The sequence below is a fragment of the Pristiophorus japonicus genome, chromosome 16 (assembly GCF_044704955.1).
Source record: "Pristiophorus japonicus isolate sPriJap1 chromosome 16, sPriJap1.hap1, whole genome shotgun sequence".
Lineage (NCBI taxonomy): Eukaryota > Metazoa > Chordata > Chondrichthyes > Pristiophoridae > Pristiophorus > Pristiophorus japonicus.
Window position 1 is genome coordinate 121,562,559 of NC_091992.1, and position 27,101 is coordinate 121,589,659.

The window sequence follows — 27,101 nt, forward strand, 5'->3', positions numbered from 1 at the left end:
TCTGCTGTAATTCAAATTCCTCCAGTTTAGTTGTCATTCTATAACACAGAAACCACTCCTATCAAAGTCACCAGTCATGTTATTATGGGTGCCCTCCTCGAAATTATGTCCCACCCAAGTAGACTACTGCCATATTGATCTTCCAGGTCCAGGAATTTCTGGACTCCGGTCTTTACCTCCAACTAATGCATCTTACATTCTATCTTACTGTGTACTCTCAGCTTTTAAAATAGTAAGCGATCAAAATAAAATACATATGTCGGAATTTTTTTTTTTCATTTTCTCATGATGGACAGAGTTGTGTATTTCAATGATTAAAGCACTGGAATACCAGGTAATAAAAATGGAATTTGACTTATTCAGATGTGAACTCAATTGTGATTCAATTGTGAACTTTTTCTAAATGGTTTGTTGAGTTGAGATGATCCTAACAGCTACTTTCATCTGTATTGATCTTATGAATAGATAATCCAGCTTCAATGTTGTCTTCATCATGTCTGAAACAAACATAATAAATGTTTTGCATATGCATATAAGGGGCCTAACACATGTTTGAGGCCCCCTCTGTTTGCAACTCATTCAAGACTGGATAGACAAGCAGTTTGACAGCACAGAGACATTAGAGTGCTGGAGAGATATAGTGGAGAGATTCAACTTAATGCCATCAGGACTTATGATCCAGAGGCCTGGACTAATGATTCGCAGACATGCTGTTCAAATCCCACCATTCAGTTAATAAATGAATCTGGAATAAAACTGACCATGAAACTACTGGATTGTAAAAACCCATCTGGTTCACTAATGTCCTTTGGGGAAGGAAATCTGCCATGCTTACCTGGCCTGGCCTATATGTGACTCGAGACCCACTCTTAACTGTCCTCTGAAATAGCCTAGCAAGCCACCACCTTTTCGAGGACAATTAGTGATGGGCAATAAATGCTGGCCTTGCTGGCGCAGCGCACATCGCGTGAATGAATACATTTATAAAAATGTTGCCAAGGTGCAGCATGTAGAGGAGGGAGCCAAGGATGGAGAAGCTATTGCTAAAGATGCTCTGACTGTGATTGGATATGTACTTTGAAAGGGCGAAGAAGATTGGTATGGTGAATTCACTTGCAATTAATTACTATTCTGTGGGGAAATGTAGCTATCCTGTTCCGTTCCAAATACGAAAAACAACAATGAGACGAAAGACCACTTAATCTGTTTCTTGGCGGTATTGATTAAGGGAAGCAAGCTAACTTTGACACCAGGAGAACTCCAATCTCCTTCAAATAATGCCATAGGGTCTTTACCATAAATACCTTGGTAAAGTTGCCAATACTCCCAGATTGTTTGGGAGTCTCCCGGAATTGCACGCTGCTGTCCCAGGCACTGCTGCTAGTAAGCCGGGAGAAAAGCAGAAAAGATTTGAGAGGGGAGAAAACCCAGGAAATATCGCCACTAACACAGTAAAATCTGGCCAATAGTCAGGAGGGTGGGATAGTTTCAGACTTGGGGATGGAGTTTGAATTTAAAGCGGAAAATTAATCTTCGGTCATGCAGCATTCAAATTTTCCCCTCAACTTAAATACCTGTGTGGAGGCCAGAAAGGGGTTTGAGTCGCGATCGATCACATGGTGGCAATTGATTGAATGGGGCAGGATAATAGACAGAGGCAAAAGGCATCAGCCATGCGAAGTGGTGGAAAATACAGAGAATGTAAGAAAAATGGGAGATTATGTTTTGGTAGTGGAAAAATGTTCAGCAATAATCAAAAAATGCTCAAGAAATGGGTTACCCAGGTTTGATGCTCCAAGCCTTGGCTTCTTGTATTGCAACATTCTATGATTTATTTTTATATAAATTTATATATTATATACATAAATATATAGCTATATGAAAGATGTATGTCTTACCCCTCCCCAACAAAAAACTTTTGTATTGCATATTGAGTGTGAAACAAAAATAATATTGTAAAACATACACCCCTTTTTTATCATTTAAAAATGTTTCTGTGTTTCAGTTGTGGATGCCAAAAGTACGCAAAATTTCTGAAGTTTTGGAAAAATCCAAGAGCAGTTACTGGCCAGCTCTGAAAACCATTTATGATGACATCAAAGCAGGTACTAACAATGTAACAAGATTTTGATTCCTTGAGGCCGAAATTGGCCTCTTGTGCGCCTGCCGTTAGTTCCTCCAAGAGGAAAATGGTTTCTCGCTCTGGCACAGCAAGAGCAGCACCCCTGCCCCCCCGCGGAATTGAACGGGGATTTTGCGGAGTCGCCAAGAGGTAGCGCCTCGCTCCTGCCGGAAGTGCCCCGCTCGGCATTACTGCCCCAAATGTTAAATTTGGCTGTGTCCCCTCAGATACAGCCTGGCAGCTGTCGAGTTGGGGTTGGGAGTCGGCTGGAGGAGCGTTATTTAAAGGCACCATCTTGAAAAACAATATTTATTGGCCATTACTCTTTGTAGCTTGCGAACACATAGGCAGAGTGGCTGGCAGACAGATTTCTGCGATTTTGACCTCAAGGACTGTTCTGCCTCCTAACTATTCACTTGTAGCATTGAGGGCAGATTTGAAACCACAACATTTATCTCATTTCATTGGGGCTATGTTGGCACTCGCCCTCCTGCTCCAGGTTATTTAGGCGAAGAAAAAGGCGGAGACAAACGCACAGAGAAAGACAAGGAGCAGCAGAGGAAGAAGCACAAGGAGAAGCACAGGGGGCAGCACATGGAACAGCACAGTGAGCAAGGCAGAAAAATATAGCCAGAGGAAGAAGGTCCAACAGGCTTGGCAACAGGAGACCTTACCCTCCCAGGGTATTCTGGCAGCAGTTGTTCTGCATCGATTTCACTGAGGATCAGTGTGTTTGAAGTCTATGCTTCAGCAAGGATGTGGTCACAGAACTTTGCTACCTGCTGCAACCAGACCTTGAGCCTCAGTCCAGGGTGAGGATGGCTCTCTCAGTGGCAGTCAAGGTTACCATCGTGCTCAATTTTTATGCCAATGGACCCTTCCAGGGAGCGACAGGAGATATCAACATCTCCCAGTTTGCTGTCCATTGCTCCATCCATGAGGTCACAGATACTTTGTACAGAAGGAGGAGGGAATACATTTCCTTCCCCATGACCAGAGAGAAGCAGCACAAGCGTGCACGTGGTTTCGTCAGGATAACGGCCTTCCCTGTGGTGCACGATGCCATTAACTTCAGCCATATTGTTTTGCGGGCACCGTATCACAATCCTGAGATCTTCCATCACCGCAAAGGCTTCCACTCACTGAATGTGCATTTGGTGTACAACTACACACAGCTACGATGCATTCATCCTGCACCAGACTGTTGTGCTAGCTCTGTTCCAGACACCACATCAAGCTCGCGGCTGGCTGATCGGAGGCGAGGCCTATATGCACCCCACCTGGCTCATGACGCCCCTGCACAACCCCAACACTCCTACCTAGCACTCATATAATGAGAGCCATGCCGCCACCAGGAACATAATTGAGCAGACTAGCGCAGTGCTGAAGGAACTGTTCTGTTGCCTTGACCGCTCGGGAGGAGTCCTCCAGTACTCGCCTGAATGGGTATCCCTATTCGTCATCATCTGCTGCATGCTGCACAACCTCGCCATCATGAGGGCACAGCTATTGCCACCAGGCATAGCCGCACTACCTGAGGAGGAGGAGGATGAGGAATAGTGGCAGGAGGAGGAGGACGAGGAGCAGGAGCAGACACACCAGCGACGGAGGAGGCAGCGAGTAAATCGCGATTCTGTAAGAGCGGTCCGTGACCATCTCATCAGAGTTCTGTTCCAGTGAATTAAATCCCACTTCCTGCTTCCTCTACACATTCCCATCACCCACATCAATTTTCCCTTCCATACCAAAGCCTCAAAACTGAAATGAGAGACAACAGCAAAGATGAAACATTCCAATCAAAATTTATATGACACCAATAAACGTTTTCATAATGTATTTAATAATCACCCTTGTGCATTTCCTTATATCCCCTCTTTGCTTTAATCGAGTGCTCTGCAGTGTGTCCCCTGTGGCTGCAGCACGGCTAGTGGAAGGTTGCTGTGTGTCAGGGCCAGAGACTACAAATGGCTTTGCAGGACGCCCTCGACCAGCTCCGGGCCTGGAAGGCCCGGCTACAGACTGTACCACCTCAGGCTGGGTGGCAGCACTTTGGGCTGGCTGGGTGACTGTTATCAACCAGTGTAATGGTGGAGTGACAGTGGTTGGCTCAGGAATGCTGTCATCCTGAGAGAGGGCAGCAGGTTCCTACTCCACTGATCCAGTACCTATCCCCCGGGGCAGCACCTCAGCATCCTCACCAATCTGCTGGAGCACAGTTTGGTGGACTGTTACGATACCATGAGCTCCCCGGTGGACTGTGGTGGACCCAGCGGTGATGGCAGCTGTCAGCACGTGTTGCATTCAGTGAGACTGTCTGAGAGCAGTCTGAGACTCGATGCCAGCACTCACTGATTGTATGAAGCCTTTGTGTGGCATCAAGCTGAAACTGCATGAGAGCAGTCTGAGCTTCCCTGCCACCAATCATTGTCTGCATTACAGCACTAAGACGTTGAGTTGCTTCTGCCTGTGTTGTAATGGAAGCTGTCACATCGTCCATGACACGCGTCATGAGGTCTGGATCCACATGGTCTCTTTGGAAGCCCATCATCGTCTGCAGATTGGCAATGATGGAGTCCATGGTGTGCGCAGAGCATTGTACAATGCTGGAGGCGGAGTTCTCCACGCTCCTTACTACTGCTGACAGTCTCTCGGGCACCCTTGCATTGCACCTATGATGTCAGAATGCATGGCCATCACCATTTGTGTGAATGCCTCCTCATCGAGGTCCTCAACTGAGCCATGTGGAGCAAAACTCGCATGCAAACTTGCCCTCCGAGGAAATGGCCCCCGAGGTTCCCTTTCCCCTTTGCCCTGTACAGATCGCTAGGCCCCGGTGCATCACCCAGTACAGACCCCTCTACTAACCTAACCTCTAACGAATGCGTAGTGCCAGTACCTGAGCTGGTGCCTGCGGGTGAGAGAAGCAATGACGCAGTGCTCAGCTCCACCTTTTCCTCCTGCTCTTCCTTCTCTTCCTTTTCCTCCACAATGTCTTGGGGGGCTCAGGTGCAGGATGGACAGTTTCTGCTTGGTTATCTGAAAGCATAAATGGCACAAGACTCGCATTAAGGTGAGGGCAGTGGGACAGGAATGGAGCAATGAATGCAGACGCTATCAGGAGCTGTAAAGTGACAATGCCTTCTTGTGTGGGGGGGGAGCCGGGGAAGTGGTATGCGAAGAGGAGAGTGGATAAAGGTTATGTTGTTGCCCCCAGCGGGGTCAACGTCTCCACCAGCCATGGCACCACCACCTGCGGATCAATGAGCCACAGCATTCGCTCCACAAAGTCGGACAGTGGCCACAATTCATGGTTTGCTGAAGTTCTTTGAGGATGTAACAAGCAGGGTGGATAAGGGGGAAACAGTGAATGTGGTGCATTTGGATTTCCAGAAGGCATTCGATAAGGTGTCACTTAAGAGGTTACTGCACAAGATAAAAGCTCACAGGGTTGGGGATAATATATTAGCATGGATAGAGGATTGACTAACTAACAGAAAACAGAGAGTCGGGATAAATGGGTCATTTTCCGATTGGCAAACGGTAACTAGTGGGGTGCTGGGTCCTCAACTATTTACAATCTATATTAATGACTTGGATGAAGGGACCGAATGTAATGTAGCCAAGTTTGCTGATGATACAAAGATGGGTGGGAAAGCAAATTGTGAGGAGGACACAACAAATCTGCAAAGGGATATATACAGGCTAAGTGAGTGGGCAAAAATTTGGCAGCTGGAGTATAATGTGGGAAAATGTGAGGTTATCCACTTTGGCAGAAATAATAGACAAGCAAATTGTTATTTTTGTATGTAAACCTTAACCAAAATGTAAGAGTTGCCACTAGGGAGCACACCTGCGGAGACCTAAGGGTCACCTGTGCATCCTGGGGCAAGCAGGTATAAAGGGGGATTCACCATGCTGCTTCCTCACTTTGGAGTCTGAATAAAGAGACCAAGGTCACAACAGTTTGAGCTTGTGATATAGTCCTGTGGATTTATTCTGAACATAACAAATTGGTGACGAGTAACGGATCACGAACTTTTACACGATGATTGCTGCCGTTGGTATTCTTGAGAGATTTGTTGAGGGTGATGATTGGGAGGCCTTCATTGAGTGCCTCGACCAGTACTTTGTGGCCAACAAATTGGACACGGCTCAAACAGAGATCAAGCGCAGAGCGATTCTCCTCAACCTCTGTGGGTCATCAGTATATGGCCTCCTTAAAAATTTGCTGACACCGATCAAACTAACGGACAAATCTTACACAGAGCTGTGTACGCTGGCTAAGGAACACCTCAAGCCAAAGGAGAGCATCCTGATGGCCAGGTACCGCTTTTACATGCACCGTTGCTCTGAGGGCCAGAACGTGGCGAGTTTTGTCGCCGACCTAAGATGCTTTGTGGGGCAGTGCGACTTTGCAGGATCCTTGGGGGAAATGTTGCGGGACTTTTTTGTGCTTGGAATTGGCCATGAGGTCATCCTTCACAAACTGCTGTCTGTCGAATCCCTAGATCTGAGCAAGGTCACCACGAGCGATAACATGAAACAGACATCTTCTCAGAATCAAAGTTCACCGGCAAGTACCGTGCACAAAATAATGTTTTCAGCAGGCAGAACGGCACAGGGCAGGGCCTACACGATTGCAGAGGCCAGACCTAGGCCTAAAGTGACTCAGAGTCCACCGTGGGGAATGAATGCGTATCCATTAGCACCATGTTGGCGCTGCGGGGGCAACCCATAGAGCTCATCAATGTCGATTCAAGCCCTATGTGTGCAAGGGCTGTGGAACAATGGGGCACCTCCAGCAAATGTGCAAACGATCTGTGACTCACCACGTGGCAGAGTCAGGAGAGGACGACCGATCCAGCGAGGATCACGATGAATGAGCAGGAGAGGCAACTGAACCTGAGGATGAAGAGGAAGTATGTGGGATACACACCTTCACCACCAAAAGCCCTCCGATACTGTTAAAAGTTGAACTCAATGGCACTCCAGTCTCCATGGAACTAGACACGGGGGCGAGTCAATCAGTTATGAGCCAGAAGGCATTTGAGAGGCTGTGGGGTGACAAAGCACAGCGACCCAAGCTAATCCCGATTCAGGCAAAGCTGTGCACCTACATGAAGGAACTGATGCCAGTTATTGGTAGTGCGGACATAAGAGTATTCCATGAGGGAGCAGTGCACGATTTACCACTGTGGATTGTTTCAGGTGATGGGCCAACGCTGCTTGGCAGGAGGTGGATGGGACTGGGAAGACCTCTGCGTACCTTCTCTGGCGAATGAGGTCTCCCCTTCTCAAAGGCTAAACCAGGCATCGAAGTGCCGATCCATTTACAGATCCCCGAGGCATAGGCCGCTCATCACAACCACGAGGAGGTAAAGTTCAACCGAGCAGCAGTACAGGCGCGGTACCCACCACCCGAAGCCGATGACCTCTTCGCGACGATGGAAGAGGCTCCAGGTCGACCATGTGGAGTGGGACTCTGGCCGAAACGATCCGAATGCGTCTCCCCGACGCCAGAGGCAAAATACCTGGGGAGGAAGATCACGGTAGTCGGCATCACAGACACTGACGAGAGGGCGTGCAGACCACGGGATGAGAGTGCGTCCAGACCACGGGACGAGAAGGTGCGTCCAGACCACGGGACGAGAAGGTGCGTGCAGACCACGGGACGAGAGAGCGTCCAGAACATGGGAGGTCGCCGCAACAGAACGGAGGAATGCGTCGCTCAGCAAGAAAGACAACTGGGTTTGGGGCAAAGGCAAAGGGGTGGCCGCTGTGAAGGCCAAGAACCCACTACACTCCAATAAATTGTGTGCATTATGTAACCCTTGTGAGCGGTCTTTCGCGGCAAATGATGTACCATTATATGGGGTTGGGGGTAGTTTACAACAAGCCAAAGTAGCAGGCGAACATCAACCGGTATATGTATCTGACAAAGCACTTGTAACAAGTGATGTGTTATCACATGGGGTCAGGTGTGTTGTACAGCAAGCCAAGTAGCGGACGAACGTCAACCAGTTGTACATGTATCTAACAGTATTTGTAGCAAGTGAGATGTTATCGCACAGGGTCGGGAGTGTTGTGCAGCAAGCAAAAGTAGCGGGCGAGCCCCAAACGATTGAACATGTATCCAATAAGTTAAACAAAGCAGCAGCCTGTGTTTATGGGACTAAAGAGACGTACCAAAGAGTGTCCCAATATGTGCTCGAGTCAGACAAGCTGCTCATCCCACAAGCTCGGGAGAGCAGAGGCACCATTGTCGATGCATTGTCTTTTGAGAATGTCTAAAACTGTGCACTGTAACATGATGTGCCACAGGCCAGGCACTGAGAGCGGCACTAATGCCCTCAGTTAGCTACTGTTACCCCCCACCAGGGTGGAAATGGCGCAGCCTGCAGACCCACTCGCGGTTGTGGAAGTGCTAGAAAGCGAGGGGTCAACCATAATGGCCCCCCAGCTTAGGACCTGGAACAGCCAGGATCCCACGTTACCGCCTGCCAAAGGTGAACAGCTAGACGGGATGTGGCAACCTATCCGTCGCAGAGACGAAAGACCCATCCCAACGTTGCAAAGTAAGGCAGGGTAGCTACACACAGTCGGTGGTCCTGGGTCCCCATCCCACAGCCCAAGGTCCACGGGGAACACTAGGACCACTACCGAAAGTTTCAAGGCCATTGCGGCCATCCTGGGCTTGCCAGACCTCAGGGTCAGCGAAAATAGCCTGGAGCAGGCAGCCCAAATCACTAAACATAGCACCACGTGTGTCACGGTAGACTCCCTGCAGACCCAACTATCCTGGGTGCTACGCAGTCACCAGACCGAATCACTCAGAACCGAGCCTTCCATATGCCATCAGCAGAGAATGCACCATAATTGCACGGCTCCTCCACGCGACATCAGAATAAGTGATGTTGACCATGTTCAGGGCCCCAGTTGGGCCACTAGCACCGCATTAGCCAAGGGGGGGAATGGCGTGTATGTGATGAAAACAGAGCGTTTGATTGTGAAACCATGTACCGAACGAGTAAAGCATTTGGACAAGACCAAACTGCGAACGACAGATAACCAGGAAGTACTGTGAAAGGACCTGGCCCCCAGCGACCCACTAACACGATCAACTGCGCCGTCAACCACGAGGATGAACCCACCACGTCAGGACTTCAACCCAGGCGATCGACCCAGGGACGCGGGGCGCCAGATCGGCTCAACTTGCAAATAACTTGCACATAAGACTTTGGGGGGGAGTGATGTTATGTATGTATGTAAACCTTACCAAAATGTAAGACTTGCCACTAGGGGGCACACCTGCGGGAGACCTAAGGGTCACCTGTGTACCCTGGGGCAAGCGGGTATAAAAGGGGATTCACTATATTGCTTCCTCACTCTGGAATCTGAATAAAGAGACCAAGGTCACAACAGCTTGAGCTTGCGATATAGTCCTGTGGATTTATTATGACCATAACACAGATTGCAATTTTTCTCCATTTAAATTATAAAGTGCTGCAGTACTGAGGGACCTGGGGGTCCTTGTGCATGAAACACAAAACGTTAGTATGCAGGTACAGCAAGTAATCAGGAAGGCAAATGGAATGTTAGCCTTTATTGCAAGGGGGATAGAGTATAAAAGCAGAGAAGTCCTGCTACAACTGTACAGGGAAGGCCACACCTGGAGTACTGTGTACAGTTTTGGTCTCCATATTTAAGGAAGGATGTACTTGCATTGGAGGCTGTTCAGAGAAGGTTCACTAGGTTGATTCCGGAGAAGAGGGGGTTGACTTATGAGGATAGGTTGAGTAGGTTGGACCTATACACATTGGAGTTCAGAAGAATGAGAGTTGATCTTATTGAAACTGATAAGATAATGAGGGGGCTCAACAAGGTGGATGCAGAGAGGATATTTCTACTCATAGGGGAAACTAAAACTAGGAGACATAGTCTTAGAATAAGGGGCCGCCCATTTAAAACTGAGATGAGAATTTTCTTCTCTCAAAGGGTTGTAAACCTGTGGAATTCTCTGCCCCAGAGAGCTGTGGACGCTGGGTCATTGAATATATATTAAAGCAGAGATAGACAGACTTTTGAGTGATAAGGGGGTAAAGGGTTATGGGGAACGGGCAGGGAAGTGGAGCTGAGTCCATGATCAGACCAGCCATGATCTTATTGAATGGCGGAGCAGGCTCGAGGGGCCAAATGATCTACTCCTGCTTCTATTTCTTATGTTCCTCTCCTCTAGTCCTCTGCTGCTCTCTTCTGTTATGTGCCATCTTGGCCTGCAAAAGAAAGGAACTCTTGTGAGTAAGAGTCCAGCTATATATGTGGAAGATATGCCTGCAGTGATTGAATAGCTGTGAATGTAGGCAAGGCGTAAGATGAGAACGTGAGTGTGAGTATCTGCAGATGCTTGGTGGTTGAGTGGTGTGGAACAGTGTGCACAGACAGAGGTTGAGAGGCTGTTATGGAGGAGGTTGAATGTTTTCCTGCACTGGATGAGGCCAACACCCCCTGGGCCTTCTCTTTCTACATGGCATGGAAAACCTGCTTAGATTGCCTCCTACCCGATGCAGGGAACAACGACTCCCTCTGTTATGTATGCAATAAAAGTACAAACTGAGTACTGTTTAACTGAACAAGGTACAACCTTGGCTCTGCTTTATTACAGCCCAAAGTGCCTGACTCATAAAATGGCTGGCCTTTTATACCAGAGCAGCACCATGTGCGTGCTGCTCAGTGGTCTCCAACAATGACACCACCTGGTGGCTACAAACAGCATGTACATACATGACAATACCCTCCTCTGAGATCTTATCACAGTCTTTCACAGGTTGAAACGGTCTGGTGCTTTACGCTCAGTTCGATTCCGGCCTTGGGTGAATGTGCGGAGTCTGTTGTGGCTGGTGGCTGGATAGCTGACTTGTTGGGGGTGGCAGTGGCCATATCAGGAATTGCAAGTCCACTTTTATTGAACAAGTCCGTGATGGGAATTCCGGGTTCACTGATGACTCTTGAGTCCACTGAAGGCTGCTGGTAGTTTGGTTGGTCGCCGACAGTTTCTTCGTCCGACTGCTCTGGCTCGTCTGTGTGCTTCAGCTTTGTTTGATCCATGTGTTTCCTGCAAGTTTGCCCATTCTTGAGCTTAATAACAAATAATCTGTTGCCCTCCTTGGCCATGACCGTACCAGCAATCCATTTGGGACCCTGACCATAATTCAACACATATACAGGATCATTAATAGAAATCTCGCGTGACACAGTTTTGACTTTGTCTTCTGTATTCAACATGGTTACTTAAATCCGGGTGTACAAAAGATAACTTGGTCTTAAGACCTCTTTTCATCATGAGTTCAGCAGGTGAGACTCCTGTGAGTGTGTGGGGTCTTGTCCTGTAACTCAGCAGTATGCAAGACAAGCGGGTCTGCAGTGACCCTTGGGTTACTCTCCTCATGCTTTGCTTGATAATTTGCACTGCACGTTTTGCTTGCCCATTGCATGCAGGCTTGATCGGTGCTGACCTTACATGTTTTATGCCATTAAGTTTTACAAACTTCTGAAACTCCTGACTGGTGAAGCAAGACCCATTGTCACTCATCACTATGTCAGGCAGATCATGTATCCCGAACATGACATTGAGATTCTCAATGGTTGCCGTGGACGTAGTGTATGACATGATTATGCATTCTATCCACTTCAAACAAGTATCCGCCACCACTAAAAACATCTTGCCCAGGAAGGGACCTGCAAAATCTGCATGGATGGCCATGACCACAGACTCAGCAGCGATTCCGCTGGTGCTTTACTGAGCTGCATGCAGGTGTTGCACTGATGCACGCATGCTTCCAGATCAGAATCAATTCCTGGCCACCATACGTGGGACCTGGCAATGGCCTTCATCATCACTATACCAGGATGTGTGCTGCGTAACTCACGCACAAATTTCTCTCTCCCTTTCTTCGGCATTACAACTCAATTGCCCCACAATATGCAGTCTGCTTGAATAGACAGTTCGTCCTTGTGACGAATGTACTGTTTGGCCTCCTCGCACATTTGCTTAGGTATGGCAGACCAATCCCCTTTGAGGATGCAACCCTTTACCACCGATAATATCGGGTCCTGGCTGTTCCAGGTCTTAACTTGTTAAATCTGCTGGTTGTGGCATTTCCACCTCCGGTGTGGGCAACGGCAACCGGCTCAAAGCATCGGCATAATTCTCTGTGCCAGGTCTGTGGCAAATGACATCTGGGCAGATAATGTCAGCGCCCACCTTTGGATGCGGGATGAAGCGTTGGTATTGATACCTTTGCTCTCAGAAAACAATGAAATGAGCGGCTTGTGATCGGTCTCTAATTCAAACCTCAGACTGAACAGATATTGCTGCATCTTTTTAACACCGTACACACACGCTAACCTTTTTGTACCATACTGTAGGCTCTTTCTGCTTTAGACAAACTTTTGGATGCATATGCGACAGGTTGAAGTTTCCCCGACTCATTGGCTTGTTGTAACACGCAACCAATTCCATATGACGATGTGTCAGGCCAAAACTAAATGTTTACATGGGTCATAATGTACCAGCAGCTTGCTCGAGCAAAGCAGATTGGTGGCTTTCTCGAAAGCTCTGTCTTGCAATGAGCCCCACACCCAGTTGCTGCCTTTTCTAAATAGCATGTGCAGTGGTTCAAGTAAGGTGCTCAATTTAGGTAGGAAGTTACCAAAGTAGTTGAGTAGATCCAGGAACGAATGCAGCTCCGTCACGTTCTGCGGCTTGGATGCATTCTTGATGGCTTTGGTTTTCACGTCAGTAGGTCTGATGCCATCAGCGGCAATTTTCCTCCCGAGGAATTCGACCTCCGGTGCCATGAAGACGCACTTCGAATGTTTAAGTCTGAGTCCCACACTGTCCAAACGCAGTAGAACCTCTTCCAAGTTGTTCAGATGTTCCTTGGAGTCACGGCTGGTGATCAGGATGTCATCTTGGAACACGCTGGTGGTAAAAACAGAGAGACAGACTATTATCTGAATGGTGACAGATTAGGAAAAGGGAAGGTGCAACGAGACCTGGGTGTCATGGTACATCAGTCATTGAAGATTGGCATGCAGGTACAGCAGGCGGTTAAGAAAGCAAATGGCATGTTGGCCTTCGTAGCGAGGGGATTTGAGTACAGGGGCAGGGAGGTGTTGCTACAGTTGTACAGGGCCTTGGTGAGGCCACACCTGGAGTATTGTGTACAGTTTTGGTCTCCTAACTTGAGGAAGGACATTCTTGCTATTGAGGGAGTGCAGCGAAGATTCACCAGACTGATTCCCGGGATGGTGGGACTGACCTATCAAGAAAGACTGGATCAACTGGGCTTGTATTCACTGGAGTTCAGAAGAATGAGAGGGGACCTCATAGAAACGTTTAAAATTCTGACGGGTTTAGACAGGTTAGATGCAGGAAGAATGTTCCCAATGTTGGGGAAGTCCAGAACCAGGGGTCACAGTCTAAGGATAAGGGGTAAGCCATTTAGGACCGAGATGAGGAGAAACTTCTTCACCCAGAGAGTGGTGAACCTGTGGAATTCTCTACCACAGAAAGTAGTTGAGGCCAATTCACTAAATATATTCAAAAGGGAGGTAGATGAAGTCCTTACTACTCGGGGGATCAAGGGGTATGGCGAGAAAGCAGGAAGGGGGTACTGAAGTTGAATGTTCAGCCATGAACTCATTGAATGGCGGTGCAGGCTAGAAGGGCTGAATGGCCTGCTCCTGCACCTATTTTCTATGTTTCTATGTTTCTACGACAGTTCTGGGAACGGACTTCAGTAGACTTTCCATATTCCTCTGGAATATTGCAACAGCCGAGCAAATTCCAAACGGGCATCTGTGGTAAATAAACAGTCCTTTGTGCATGTTAACGCATGTAAACCTCTTCGACATCTCGACCAACTCTTGCGTCATATAGGCCGACGTCAAGCCCAGTTTTGTGAACGACTTCCCTCCAGCTAGCGTCGCAAACACGTCATCAGCCTTCGATAACGAGTACTGATCTTGTTTCGAAACCCAATTGATCGTAGCCTTGTAGTCTCCACAGATTCTGACTGTGCCATCACTTTTCAGCACAGGAACAATGAGGCAGGCCCATTCATTAAATTCAACCGGTGATATGATCCCTTCACGCTGGAGTCTGTCCAGTTCAATTTCGACCTTCTTCATCAGATATGGCACTGCTCGAACTTTATGATGGACGGGTCTTGCATCTGAGTCCACGTGAATCTGCACCTTGGCTCCCGTGAAGTTGCCGATACCCGGTTGGAACAGCGAGGGGAACTTGCTCAATACTTGGACACAAGTAACTTCCTCCGACGACAATGCCTTTATGTCGTTCTCGTCGCATCTGATTTTCTCCAACCAGCTCCTGCCGAGCAGCATTGGGTCATTGCCTGGAACAATCCACAGTGGTAACTCGTGAACCGCACCGATATACGACACATTAATTTGTGCACTGCCAATCACCTTTATCAGTTCTTTGGTGTATGTGCACAGCTTGGCGTTAACAGGGCTCAGCCTGGGCCACAGAGTCTTAGTATCCCACAGCTTATTAAATGCCCTCTCGTTTATGATCAATTGACTCGCCCCTGTGTCCAGTTCCAACGATACCAGTATCCTGTTAAACTTCACATTAATCAAAATTGGTTTACTCTTGATTATCCAATCGTGCTCATTTTGCAAACAACGGTTCTTGTATTCTCGTCGCCAAATGTTATGTATGCAATAAAGATACAAACTGAGTACTGTTTAACTGAACAAGGTACAACCTTGGCTCTGCTTTATTATGGCCCAAAGTACCTGACTCACAAAATGGTTGGCCTTTTGTAGCAGAGCAACACCATGTGCGTGCTGCTCAGTGGCCTCCAACAATGACACCATCTGGTGGCTACAAACAGCATGTACATACATGATAGTATCCTCCTTGTCCTCCGTGCCCCCACCAATGTCTCCGGAGCCATCGTTAAAACGTGTGGCTCTCTCCCTTGAAGGAGGATTAGGTTCACAGATCACTGACCCAAGTGCAGCAATGCTGAAAATGAGCAGCAGCATGTGCAAATGACCTCCCATTTAAGAGCCAGATCGAACTGGAGTCAAGGATTGTAGGCTGATTGCTGAATGGAAGTCAGCTGAAATTGGGTAACTGGCTGAGAATAGCACCCTGCAGCGCCCAGCTGAGGCCTCATTTACCACTCCCTTTACTCTCACTTCTGGGGCAAAAAAGCCGAATTTCACACAATTTGGCAAGGCAAGGCATATCGTTGGGCACTAAATTTTCTAAAAATATAAGTAACCGCCTCAAATGGGGCGATACCGAATTTCATCCCCCTTATGTCTGTGAGGCATGATAAATACATGCATTATGCTTTACTGTTGTATTGGATTAGCCATGTGTGATTAGTTATGTATATTTGTGAGTCTTGATAGCTAAACATAGTAGATAACTGCTTATGTTTCACTTCTGTTTCTGTTGTGTTTTGTCTTTGTTAAATATAGGCCTGGAAGAAGCAAGCGATATTGTTTTGCACTTGATACCTCTCAAGTCCTTAATAGAAGATTTAGAGCAAACAGATTATGCAGACGTAAGCAGAATCACTTCCGTGGTGGGGGTGGGATGGATATTGGGAGCAGGGGTGGGGGATGGGCGGGGTGGTGTGGGGCCGGGGGTGGGGGCGCATTGGGGCGTTAAGGGGGACAGGGTAGGGGACGGGGTGGCGTTAGCGGGGGTGTGGGCGGTGGTAGGAATCTAGGAACGATCAACATTCTCTTAGGGAATGTTTTGGGAGGTAGTGGAGGTAATTGGCTCTCTAGAAACTAAAACTTCAGTTAATCATGGTTTAATATCTATTCATGGAATCATAGAATGTTTACAGCCAGTGCCAGCTCCCTGCAAGAGCACTTCAGCTAGTTCCACTCCCCGCCTTTTCCCTGTATCCCTGCACTTTTTTTTCTTCAGTTATTTATTTATTCAATTCCCTTTTGTAAATCACAATGGGTCTGCCTACACCACTCTTTCAGGCAGTGGATTCCAGATCCTAACCACTCGCTGCGTAAATGTTTTTTCCTCATGTCGCTTTTGTTTTTTTTGCCAATCACCTTAAATCTGTATCCTCTGGTTCTCAAACCTTCCGCCAATGGGAACAGTTTCTCTTTATTTACTCTGTCTAGACCCATCATGATTTTGAACATCTGTATCAAATCTCCTCTCAACCTTTTCTCTGCTCCAAGGAGAATAACTGCAGCTTCTCTAGCCTGGGCACATAAGTGAAGTCCCTCATCCCTGGAACATAGAAACAAACATAGAAAATAGGTGCAGGAGTAGGCCTTTCGAGCCTGCACCACCATTCAATAAGATCATGGCTGATCATTCACCTCAGTACACCTTTTCTGCTTTCTCTCCATTACCCTTGATCTCTTTAGCCGTTAGGGCCATATCTAACTCCCTCTTGAATATATCCAACGTACTGGCATCAACAACTCTCTGCGGTAGGGAATTCCATAGGTTAACAACTCTCTGAGTGAAGAAGTTTCTCCTCATCTTAGTCCTAAATGGCTTACCCCTTATCCTTAGACTGTGTCCCCTGGTTCTGGACTTCCCCAACATCGGGAGCATTCTTCCTGCATCTAACCTGTCCAGTCCCGTCAGAATTTTATATGTTTCTATGAGATCTCCTCCAGCGAATACAGTCGCAGTCGATCCAGTCTCTCTTCATATGAACCATTCTCGTAAATATTTTCTCCACCCTCTCTGAGGCCTTCACATCCTTCCTAAAATGCGGTGCCCAGAATTGGACACAATAATCTAGTTGAGGCCGAACATATGTTTTATAAAGGTTCATAATAACTTCCTTGCTTTTGTACTCTATGTCTCTGTTTATGCAGCCCAGGATCCCTTTTGTTTTTTAACCGCTTTCTCAACTTACTCTGCCACCTTCAAAGATTTCTGGACATATATCCCCAGGTCTCTCTGGTCATGCACCCCCCTTAGAATTGTACCCTTTAGTTTATATTGCCTCTCCTTGTTCTTCCTACCAAAATGTATCACTTTTCTGCATTAAATTTCATCTGCCACGTGTCCGCCCAGTTCACCAGCCTGTTTATGTCTTCTTGAAGTCTATCACTATCCTCCTCACTGTTCACCCTACTTCCAAGTTTTGTGTCATCTGCAAATTTTGAAATTGTGCCCTGTACACCCAAGTCCAAGTCATTAATATATATCAAGAAAAGCAGTGATCCCAGTACCAATGCCAGGGGAACACCACTATATATCTTACTCCAGTCTGAAAAACAATCGCTCACCCCAATCTCTGTTTCGTGTCACTTAGCCAATTTTGTATCCATGCTGCCATTGTCCCTTTTATTCCATAGGCTTCAACTTTTCTGGCAAGCCTATTATTTGGCACTTTATCAAACGCCTTTTGGAAGTTCATGTACACCACGTCAACCACATTGCCGTGATCCACCCTCTCTGTTATTTCATCAAACATAATTTCCCTTTAACACCCGTGCTGGCTTTCCTTAATTGATCCACACTTGTCCAAGTTACTGTTAATTTTGTCCCGGATTATCGTTTCTAAAAGCTTCCCCACTACCGAGGTTAAACTGACTGGCCTGTCGTTGCTGGGTTTATCGTTACACCCTTTTTTGATCAAGCTTATAACATCTGCAATTCTCAAGTCCTCTGGCACCACCCTCGTTTCTAAGGAGGATTAGAAAATTATGGAAAATACCTCTGCAATTGTTTCCTTCAAAGTCCTCAGCGTTCTAGGATGCATCCCATCTGGTCCTGGTGACTCATCTACTTTAATTGCAACCAGCCTTTTTAGTACTTTCTCTTTATCAATTTATATGCCACCCAATATCTCCTCTACCTCCTTCTTCATTATGGCTATTGAAGCATCTTTTTCACTGGTTGGGGCCAGTGTCCTGGCGAATTGAATAATTGGGCTGTAGATAGGGCTTTAAAGTAAATAATAGGGGGGGCGGGGGGGGGAAGGAATCTGGTGAATGGAAATTTAAAAAGTCAGGGAAAGGAGAAGGCCAAAGTGCAGGGTTGCAATAGGGGTAATGATAACCAGAGTCTGACAGGAAGGGACTGAGCGTATACATATAAGACAAAATTAAAAGCTCTATATCTGAACGCACGTAACATTCGTAACAAGATAGATGAGTTGATGGCACAAATAGAAATAAATGGGTATGATCTGATTGTCATTATAGAGACGTGGTTGCAAGGTGATCAAGGGAACTGAATATTCAGGGGTATTTGCCATTTTGTAGGGATAGCAAGAAAGGAAAAGGAGGTAGGATAGCTCTGTTAATAAGGGATGAAATCAGTACAGTAGTGAGAAATTATATTGGCTCAGAAGACCAAGATGTAGAATAGGTTTGGGTGGAGATAAGAAATAATAAGGGAAATAAGTCACTGGTGGGAATGGTCTACAGGCCCTCAAACAGTAGCCACATTGTAGGATAGAGTATAAATCAAGAAATAATGAAGGCTTGTAAGAAAGATACGGCAATAATCATGGGCGCTTTTAATCTTCATGTTGATTGGATAAATCAAATTTGGCAAAAGTAGCCTTGAGGAAGAGTTTTCTGGAACAATACATTGTGGAACCAACCAGGGAGCAGACTATTTTAGAACTGTCAATGTGTAATGAGTCTGGATTAATTAATAATCTCGTAGTGAAGGATCCTCTTAGGAAGAGTGATCATAGCATGGTAGAATTTCAAATTCAGTTTGCGGGTGAGAAAGCTAGGTGTCAAACTAGTGTCCTGAACTTAAATAAAGGTAATTACAAAGGTATGAAGGCAGAGTTGGTTAAAGTGGACTGGGAAAATATATGTAGAAAAGCAGTGGCAAACATTTAAGGAGATATCTCATAACTCTCAGAGAAAGAAAGACTCTGGGCCCAAAATTGGTGGACTTACCATCCGCTGTGGTGGTCTCCCTGGTTTCTGGGCGCTCTCCCCTCCGAGCAAGTTTGATGAAGTCCTCCAGTCGGCGGGGAGAGAAGATCACTGGGTACCGTCTGCTGGCATGCGCCGGCATGCAACGCCCACAAGAGTCCTCCTGCCTGCTGCGTTGCCAGTTTGGTCTGGGCTGTCCTCCGCTCCAGTAGGGGAAAAAACCGCCGTGTGGAGGCAGGTCTTACCTCAACAGTAGGTATGAAGACCTGCAAAAAAAGGTTAGTGCACTTTTCTTTAATTTATTTTGCAGGGATTTAGGTAGATGGGGGTCCCCTGAAGGATTTCTGATGTTCTTTTTTGTTTTGAAAATTTTTTATTTTATCAGTTCTCCCCCCCGCTCCCTGGACCCGACTCAATCCTCGGCGGTACTTCGCTGAGGATTGCGTTTGTCGCTCAGAATGGGAGCTACCGCCCGCTGCCGCCCAGAATCGGCGTGCAAGGCACATTTTTGCCGCCTGGCGGTCTTTCGTACATCTTTTCATGAAACTTTCGCCCAAAGTCGTCATCATCATCATAGGTAGTCCCTTGGAATCGAGGAAGACTTGCTTCCACTCTTAAAATTAGTTCTTAGGTGGCTGTACAGTCCAATACGAGAACCACAGTCTCTGTCACAGGTGGGACAGATAGCCGTTGAGGGAAGGGGTGGGTGGGACTGGTTTGCCGCACGCTCTTTCCACTGCCTGCGCCTGATTTCTGCATGCTCTCGACGACGGTCTTTGGCCAGGGACTCACAGGTGTCATTGGGGATGTTGCACTTTGTCAGGGAGGCTTCGAGGGTGTCCATGTAACGTTTCCGCTGCCCACCCTTGGCTCGTTTGCCGTGAAGGAGTTCTGAGTAGAGCGTTTGCATTGGGAGTCTCGTGTCTGGCATGCGAATTATGTGGCCTGCCCAGTGGAGCTGATCAAGTGTGGTCAGTGCTTCAATGCTGGGGATGTTGGCCTGGACGAGGACGCTAACGTTGGTGCGTTTGTCCTCTCAAGGGATTTGTAGGCTCTTGCGGAGACATCATTGGTGGTATTTCTCCAGCGACTTGAGATGTCTACTGTACATGGTCTATGTTTCTGAGCCATACAGGAGGGCGGGTATTACTACAACCCTGTAGTACCATCAGGATCTCAGCAGTCCTTTCGACAGTATTTACACGGAACTTAGCTTTCACCAAACTCAGGCCCTCTAAGAGAAGGATGAACCATCCGTGGCTAACTAAGGAATTAAAGGATGGTATCAAATTGAAAACAAAGGCATACGATGTTGTGAAGAATAGTGGAAGGCCAGAGGATTGGGACATTTTTAGAAACCAGCACAGGACGACTAAAAACATGATAAAGAGAGAGAAGATAGTTTATGAGAGTAAACTAACAAGAAATATAAAAACAGACAGTAAGAGCTACAGGAAGTGAGCAGCTAAAGTAAATGCTGGTCACTTAGATGACGAGACTGGGGAATTAATAAGGGGAAACAGGAAAATGGTGAAGACTTTGAACACATATTTTGTATTGGTCTTTATGATAGAAGACACAAAAAGCATCTCAAGGGGCCATTGGGGGAGGGGGAAATTAAAACAATCACTATCACGAAAGAAAAAGTACGAGGCAAATTAATGGGACTAAAGGTGGATAAGTCCCCTGTACCTGATGGCCTGTATCCTAGGGTCTTAAAAGAGATGGCTGCAGAGATAGTGGATGTATTGGTTGTAATCTGCCAAAATTCCCTGGATTCTGGAGAGGTCCCAGCGGACTGGAAAACTGCAAATGTAACGGCCCTATTTAAGAAAGGAGGAGACAGAAAGCAGGAAACATACAAACATAGAAAATAGGTGCAGGAATAGGCCATTCGGTCCTTCGAGCCTGCACCACCATTCAATATGATCATGGCTGATCATTTTTGCAACTTTAGTACCCCATTCCTGCTTTCTCTCTTTCCCTTTCGTAAGGGCCACATCGAACCCCCGTTTGAAGAGATCTAACGAATTGGCCTCAACAACTTTCTGTGGTAGAGAATTCCACAGGTTCACAATTCTCTGAGTGAAGAAGTTTCTCCTCATCTCGGTCCGAAATGGCTTATCCCTTACCCTTAAACTATGACCCCTGGTTCTGGACTTCCCCAACATCGGGAGCATTCTTCCTGCATTGAACCTGTCCAATCCCGTCATAATTTTATATGTTTCTATGAGATCCCGTCTCATTCTTCTAAATTCCAGTGAATATAAGCCTAGTCGATCCAGTCTTTCTTCATATGTCAATCCTGCCATCCTGGGAATCAGTCTGGTGAACCTTCGCTGCACTCCCTCAATAGCAAGAATGTCCTTCCTCAGATTAGGAGACCAAAACTGTACACAATATTCAAGGTGTGACCTCACCAAGGCCCTGTACAACTGCAGTAAGAGCTTCCTATACTCAAATCCTCTCGCTATGAAGGCCAATGTGCCATTTGCCTTCTTCATTGCCTGCTGTATCTGCATGCCACCTTTCAATGACTGATGTACCATGACACCCAGGTCTCGTTGCACCTCCGCTTTTCCTAATTTGTCACCATTCAGATAATATTCTGCCTTCGTGTTTTTGCCACCAAAGTGGATAACCTCACATTTATCTACATTATACTGCACCTGCCATGCATTTGCCCATTCACCTAACCTGTCCAAGTCACTCTGCAGCCACTTAGCATCCTCACAGCTCACGCTGCCACCCAGCTTAGTATCATAGAAACATAGAAAATAGGTGCAGGAGTAGGCCATTCGACCCTTCGAGCCTGCATCGCCATTCAATGAGTTCATGGTTGAACATGCAACTTCAGTACCCCATTCCTGCTTTCTCGCCATACCCCTTGATCCCCCTAGTAGAAAGGACTACATCTAACTCCTTTTTGAATATATTTAGTGAATTGGCCTCAACAACTTTCTGTGGTAGAGAATTCCACAGGTTCATCACTCTCTGGATGAAGAAGTTTCTCATCTCAGTCTTAAATGGCTTACCCCTTATCTTCAGACTGTGACCCCTGGTTCTGGACTTCCCCAACATTGGGAACATTCTTCCTGCATTTAACCTGTCTAAACCCGTCAGAATTTTAAACGTTTCTATGAGATCCCCTCTCATTCTTCTGAACTCCAGTGAATACAAGCCCAGTTGATCCAGTCTTTCTTGATATGTCAGTCCCGCCATCCCGGGAATCAGTCTGGTGAACCTTCGCTGCACTCCCTCAATAGCAAGAATGTCCTTCCTCAATTTAGGAGACCAAAACTGTACACAATACTCCAGGTGTGGCCTCACCAAGGCCCTGTACAACTGTAGCAACACCTCCCTGCCCCTGTACTCAAATCCCCTCGCTATGAAGGCCAACATGCCATTTGCTTTCTTAACCGCCTGCTATACCTGATGCCAACCTTCAATGACTGATGTACCATGACACCCAGGTCTCGTTGCACCTCCCCTTTTCCCAATCTGTCACCATTCAGATAATATCTGTCTCTCTGTTTTTACCACCAAAGTTATCCACATTATACTTCATCTGCCATGCATTTTCCCACTCACCTAACCTATCCAAGTCACTCTGCAGCCTCATAGCATCCTCCTCGCAGCTCACACTGCCACCCAACTTAGTGTCATCTGCAAATTTGGAGATACTACATTTAATCCCCTCGCCTAAATCATTAATGTACAATGTAAACAGCTGGGGCCCCAGCACAGAACCTTGCGGTACCCCACTAGTCACTGCCTGCCATTCTGAAAAGTACCCATTTACTCCTACTCTTTGCTTCCTGTCTGACATCCAGTTTTCAATCCACGTCAGCACACTACCCCCAATCCCATGTGCTTTAACTTTGCACGCAAATCTCTTGTGTGGGACTTTGTCGAAAGCCTTCTGAAAGTCCAAATACACCACATCCACTGGTTCTCTCTTGTCCACTCGACTGGAAACATCCTCAAAAAATTCCAGAAGGTTTGTCAAGCATGATTTCCCTTTCACAAATCCATGCTGACTTGGACCTATCATGTCACCTCTTTCCAAATGCGCTGCTATGACATCCTTAATAATTGATTCCATCAATTTACCCACTACTGATATCAGGCTGACCAGTCCATAATTCCCTGTTTTCTCTCTCCTTTTTTAAAAAGTGGGGTTACATTGGCTACCCTCCACTCCATAGGAACTGATCCAGAGTCTATGGAATGTTGGAAAATGACTGTCAATGCATCCGCTATTTCCAAGGCCACGTCCTTAAGTACTCTGGGATGCAGACCATCAGGCCCTGGGGATTTATCGGCCTTCAATCCCATCAATTTCCCCAACACAATTTCCCGACTAATAAGGATTTCCCTCAGTTCCTCCTTCTTACTTGATCCTCTGACCCCTTTTATATCCGAAAGGTTGTTTGTGTCCTCCTTAGTGAATACCAAACCAAAGTACTTGTTCAATTCGTCTGCCATTTCTTTGTTCTCAGTTATGACTGCCCCTGATTCTGACTGCAGGGGACCTACGTTTGTCTTTACTAACCTTTTTCTCTTCACATATCTATAGAAGCTTTTGCAGTCCGTCTTAATGTTCCTTTCAAGCTTCCTCTCGTACTCTATTTTCCCTGCACTAATCAAACCCTTTGTCCTCCTCTGCTGAGTTCTAATTTTCTCCCAGTCCCTGGGTTCACTACTATTTCTGGCCAATTTGTATGCCACTTCCTTGGCTTTAATACTATCCCTGATTTCCCTTGATAGCCACGGTTGAGCCACCTTCCCTTTTTTATTTTTTACGCCAGACAGGGATGTACAATTGTTGTAGTTCATCCATGTGGTCTCTAAATGCCTGCCATTGCCCATCCACTGTCAACCCCTTAAGTATTATTCGTCAATCTATCCTAACCAATTCACGCCTCATACCTTCAAAGTTACCCTTCTTTAAGTTCTGGACCATGGTCTCTGAATTAACTGTTTCATTCTCCATCCTAATGTAGAATTCCACCATATTATGGTCACTCTTCCCCAAGGGGCCTCGCACAACGAGATTGCTAATTAATCCTCTCTCATTACACAACACCCAGTCTAAGATGGCCTTGCCCCGAGTTGGTTCCTCGACATATTGGTCTAGAAAACCATCCCTTATGCACTCCAGGAAATCCTGCTCCACCGTATTGTTTCCAGTTTGGTTAGCCCAATCTATATGCATATTAAAGTCACCCATGATAACTGCTGCACCTTTATTGCATGCACCCCTAATTTCCTGTTTGATGCCCTCCCCAACATCACTACTACTGTTTGGAGATCTGTACACAACTCCCACTAGCGTTTTCTGCCCCTTGGTATTCCGTAGCTCCACCCATACCGATTCCACATCATCCAAGCGCATGTCTTTCCTTACAATTGCAATAATTTCCTCTTTAACCAGCAATGCCACCCCGCCTCCTTTTCCTTTCTGTCTATCCTTCCTAAATGTTGAATACCCTTGGATGTTGAGTTCCCAGCCTTGGTCACCCTGGAGCCATGTCTCCGTGATGCCAACCACATCGTATCCGTTAACTGCTATCTGCACAGTTAATTCGTCCACCTTATTCCGAATACTGCTCGCATTGAGGCACAGAGCCTTCAGGCTTGCATTTTTAACACACTTAGACCCTTTAGAATTTTGCTGCAAAGTGGCCCTTTTTGTTTTTTGCCTTGGGTTTCTCTGCCCTCCACTTTTACTCATCTCCTTTCTGTCTTTTGCGTCTGTCTCCATTTTGTTTCCCTCTGTCTCCCTGCATTGGTTCCCATCCCCCTGCCATATTAGTTTAACTCCTCCCCAACACTCCTCCAAGGACATTGGTTCCAGTCCTGCCTAGGTGCAGACCGTCTGGTTTGTACTGGTCTCACCTCCCCCTGAACTGGTTCCAATGCCCCAGGAATTTGAATCCCTCCCCGCTGCACCACTGCTCAAGCCACGGATTCATCTGAGCTATCCTGCGATTCCTACTCTGACTAACACGTGGCACTGGTAGCAATCCCGAGATTACTATTTTGAGGTCCTACTTTTTAATTTAGCTCCTAGCTCCTTAAATTCGTCTCGTAGGACCTCATCCCGTTTTTTACCTATATCGTTAGTACCAATGTGCAGCACGACAACTGGCTGTTCACATTCCCTTTTCAGAATGTCCTGCATCCGCTCCGAGACATCCTTGACCCTTGCACCAGGGAGGCAACATACCATCCTGGAGTCTCGATTGCGGCCGCAGAAACGCCGATCTATTCCCTTCACAATTGAATCCCCTATCACTATTGCTCTCCCACTCTTATTCCTCCCCTCCTGTGCAGCAGAGCCAGCCATGGTGCCATGAACTTGGCTGCTGCTGCTCCCCACTGATGAGTCATCCCCCTCAACAGTACTCAAAGCGGTGTATCTGTTTTGCAGGGGGATGACCGTAGGGGATCCCTGCACTACCTTGCACTGCTCTTCCTGTTGGTCTTCCATTCCCGATCTGGCTGTGGACCCTTTACCTGCTATAAGACCAACTCACTAAACGTGCTATTCACGTCATTCTCAGCATCGTGGATAAGAACATAAGAATTAGGAACAGGAGTAGGCCATCTAGCCCCTCGAGCCTGCTCCGCCATTCCAAAAGATCATGGCTGATCTGGCCGTGGACTCAGCTCCACTTACCCGCCCGCTCTCCGTAACCCTTAATTCCCTTATTGGTTAAAAATCTATCTATCTGTGACTTGAATACATTCAATGAGCTAGCTTCAACTGCTTCCTTGGGCAGACAATTCCACAGATTCACAACCCTCTGGGAGAAGAAATTCCTTCTCAACTCGGTTTTAAATTGGCTCCCCCATATATTGAGGCTGTGCCCCCTAGTTCTAGTCTCCCCGACCAGTGGAAACAACCTCTCTGCCTCTATCTTGTCTATCCCTTTCATTATTTTAAATATTTCTGTAAGATCACCTCTCATCCTTCTGAACTCCAACGAGTAAAGACCCAGTCTACTCAATCTATCATCATAAGGTAACCCCCTCATCTCCGGAATCAGCCTAGTGAATCGTCCCTGTACCCCATCCAAAGCTAGTATATCCTTCCTTAAGTAAGGTGACTAAAACTGCACACAGTACCCCAGGTGCGGCCTCACCAATACCCTATACAGTTGCAGCAAGACCTCCCTGCTTTTGTATGCCATCCCTCTCGCAATGAAGGCCAATATTCCATTCGCCTTCCTGATTACCTGCTGCACCTGCAAACTAACTTTTTGGGATTCATGCACAAGGACGGCCGTCCTGCAGGAACCGCTGCTCGGGAATCCGTACCTCCACGGCCGAGGTTTTATGTGGCGGTCGGAAGAGAGGGCTGTGGCTGGTGAGGTGACCAGGGTCAGGGACCTGCTCGATGGAGAGCCTGGGGATTTCCTATGGCCAGGTCTCTCCTTGTTCCCCGGTTCCTGGGGCGGAGGGGGAACCCCTTCCGCTGTCATTTCCCGACCCAGCACCATTTTTAAAAGAGCCCAGTGGGGACTCCTCTGCCGACGATCCTGGGGGTGGGATCGGGGCAGAGCCAGGGCCGGTTGGAGCGGCCGGTTGATTGGCCGTACCTTGTGCGGTCGATGGGCCGGCTGCTGGCGGCCACCTCCCGGAGGAGGACGGGGACTCGGTGGGGGACGCGGGTGAAGACCTAGAGACCACCGCCAGCGAGGCGGTGGATCTGCTCGCGGCCGCCGCCGAGACCATCCTCATTCCTGCAAAGGAACTCCGGGACTTTTTGGCCCAGAGCCGGGGTCACTGCAACCAAGCCCGACTGGCCGTGGAAAAATGGTCCGAGCCAGAGCTGATCAAGGGGTCCGTCCGCGCCGCCGTTAAAACCTTGGCCGCGGGCGGGCCCTTGACAAAGGCGCAACACCTGGAGCTGCGCGAGCTCGAGGGACTCCTCGCTGGGCTGCGGAGGGAGCGGAGTTCAACAAACGACTCCGCTCCCTCCCCCACAATAGGTTAAGGTAGAGGTTGCACTATGCTTTTGCCATGAAGATAA

The 27,101-nt window shown here is 47.3% G+C and overlaps 1 protein-coding gene across 1 annotated transcript in view; it reads left to right on the plus strand.

Moving 5' to 3' along the window:
• LOC139226779 (dynein axonemal heavy chain 17-like) overlaps window positions 1-27,101 on the plus strand; it is a 1,002,254-nt gene that overhangs the window by 144,873 nt on the left and 830,280 nt on the right. Inside the window, exons 5-6 of the mRNA XM_070857781.1 lie at window positions 2,006-2,105; window positions 15,644-15,729. Of these exons, the coding sequence (XP_070713882.1) occupies window positions 2,006-2,105; window positions 15,644-15,729 (186 nt within the window). The remainder of the gene's footprint in view (window positions 1-2,005; window positions 2,106-15,643; window positions 15,730-27,101) is intronic.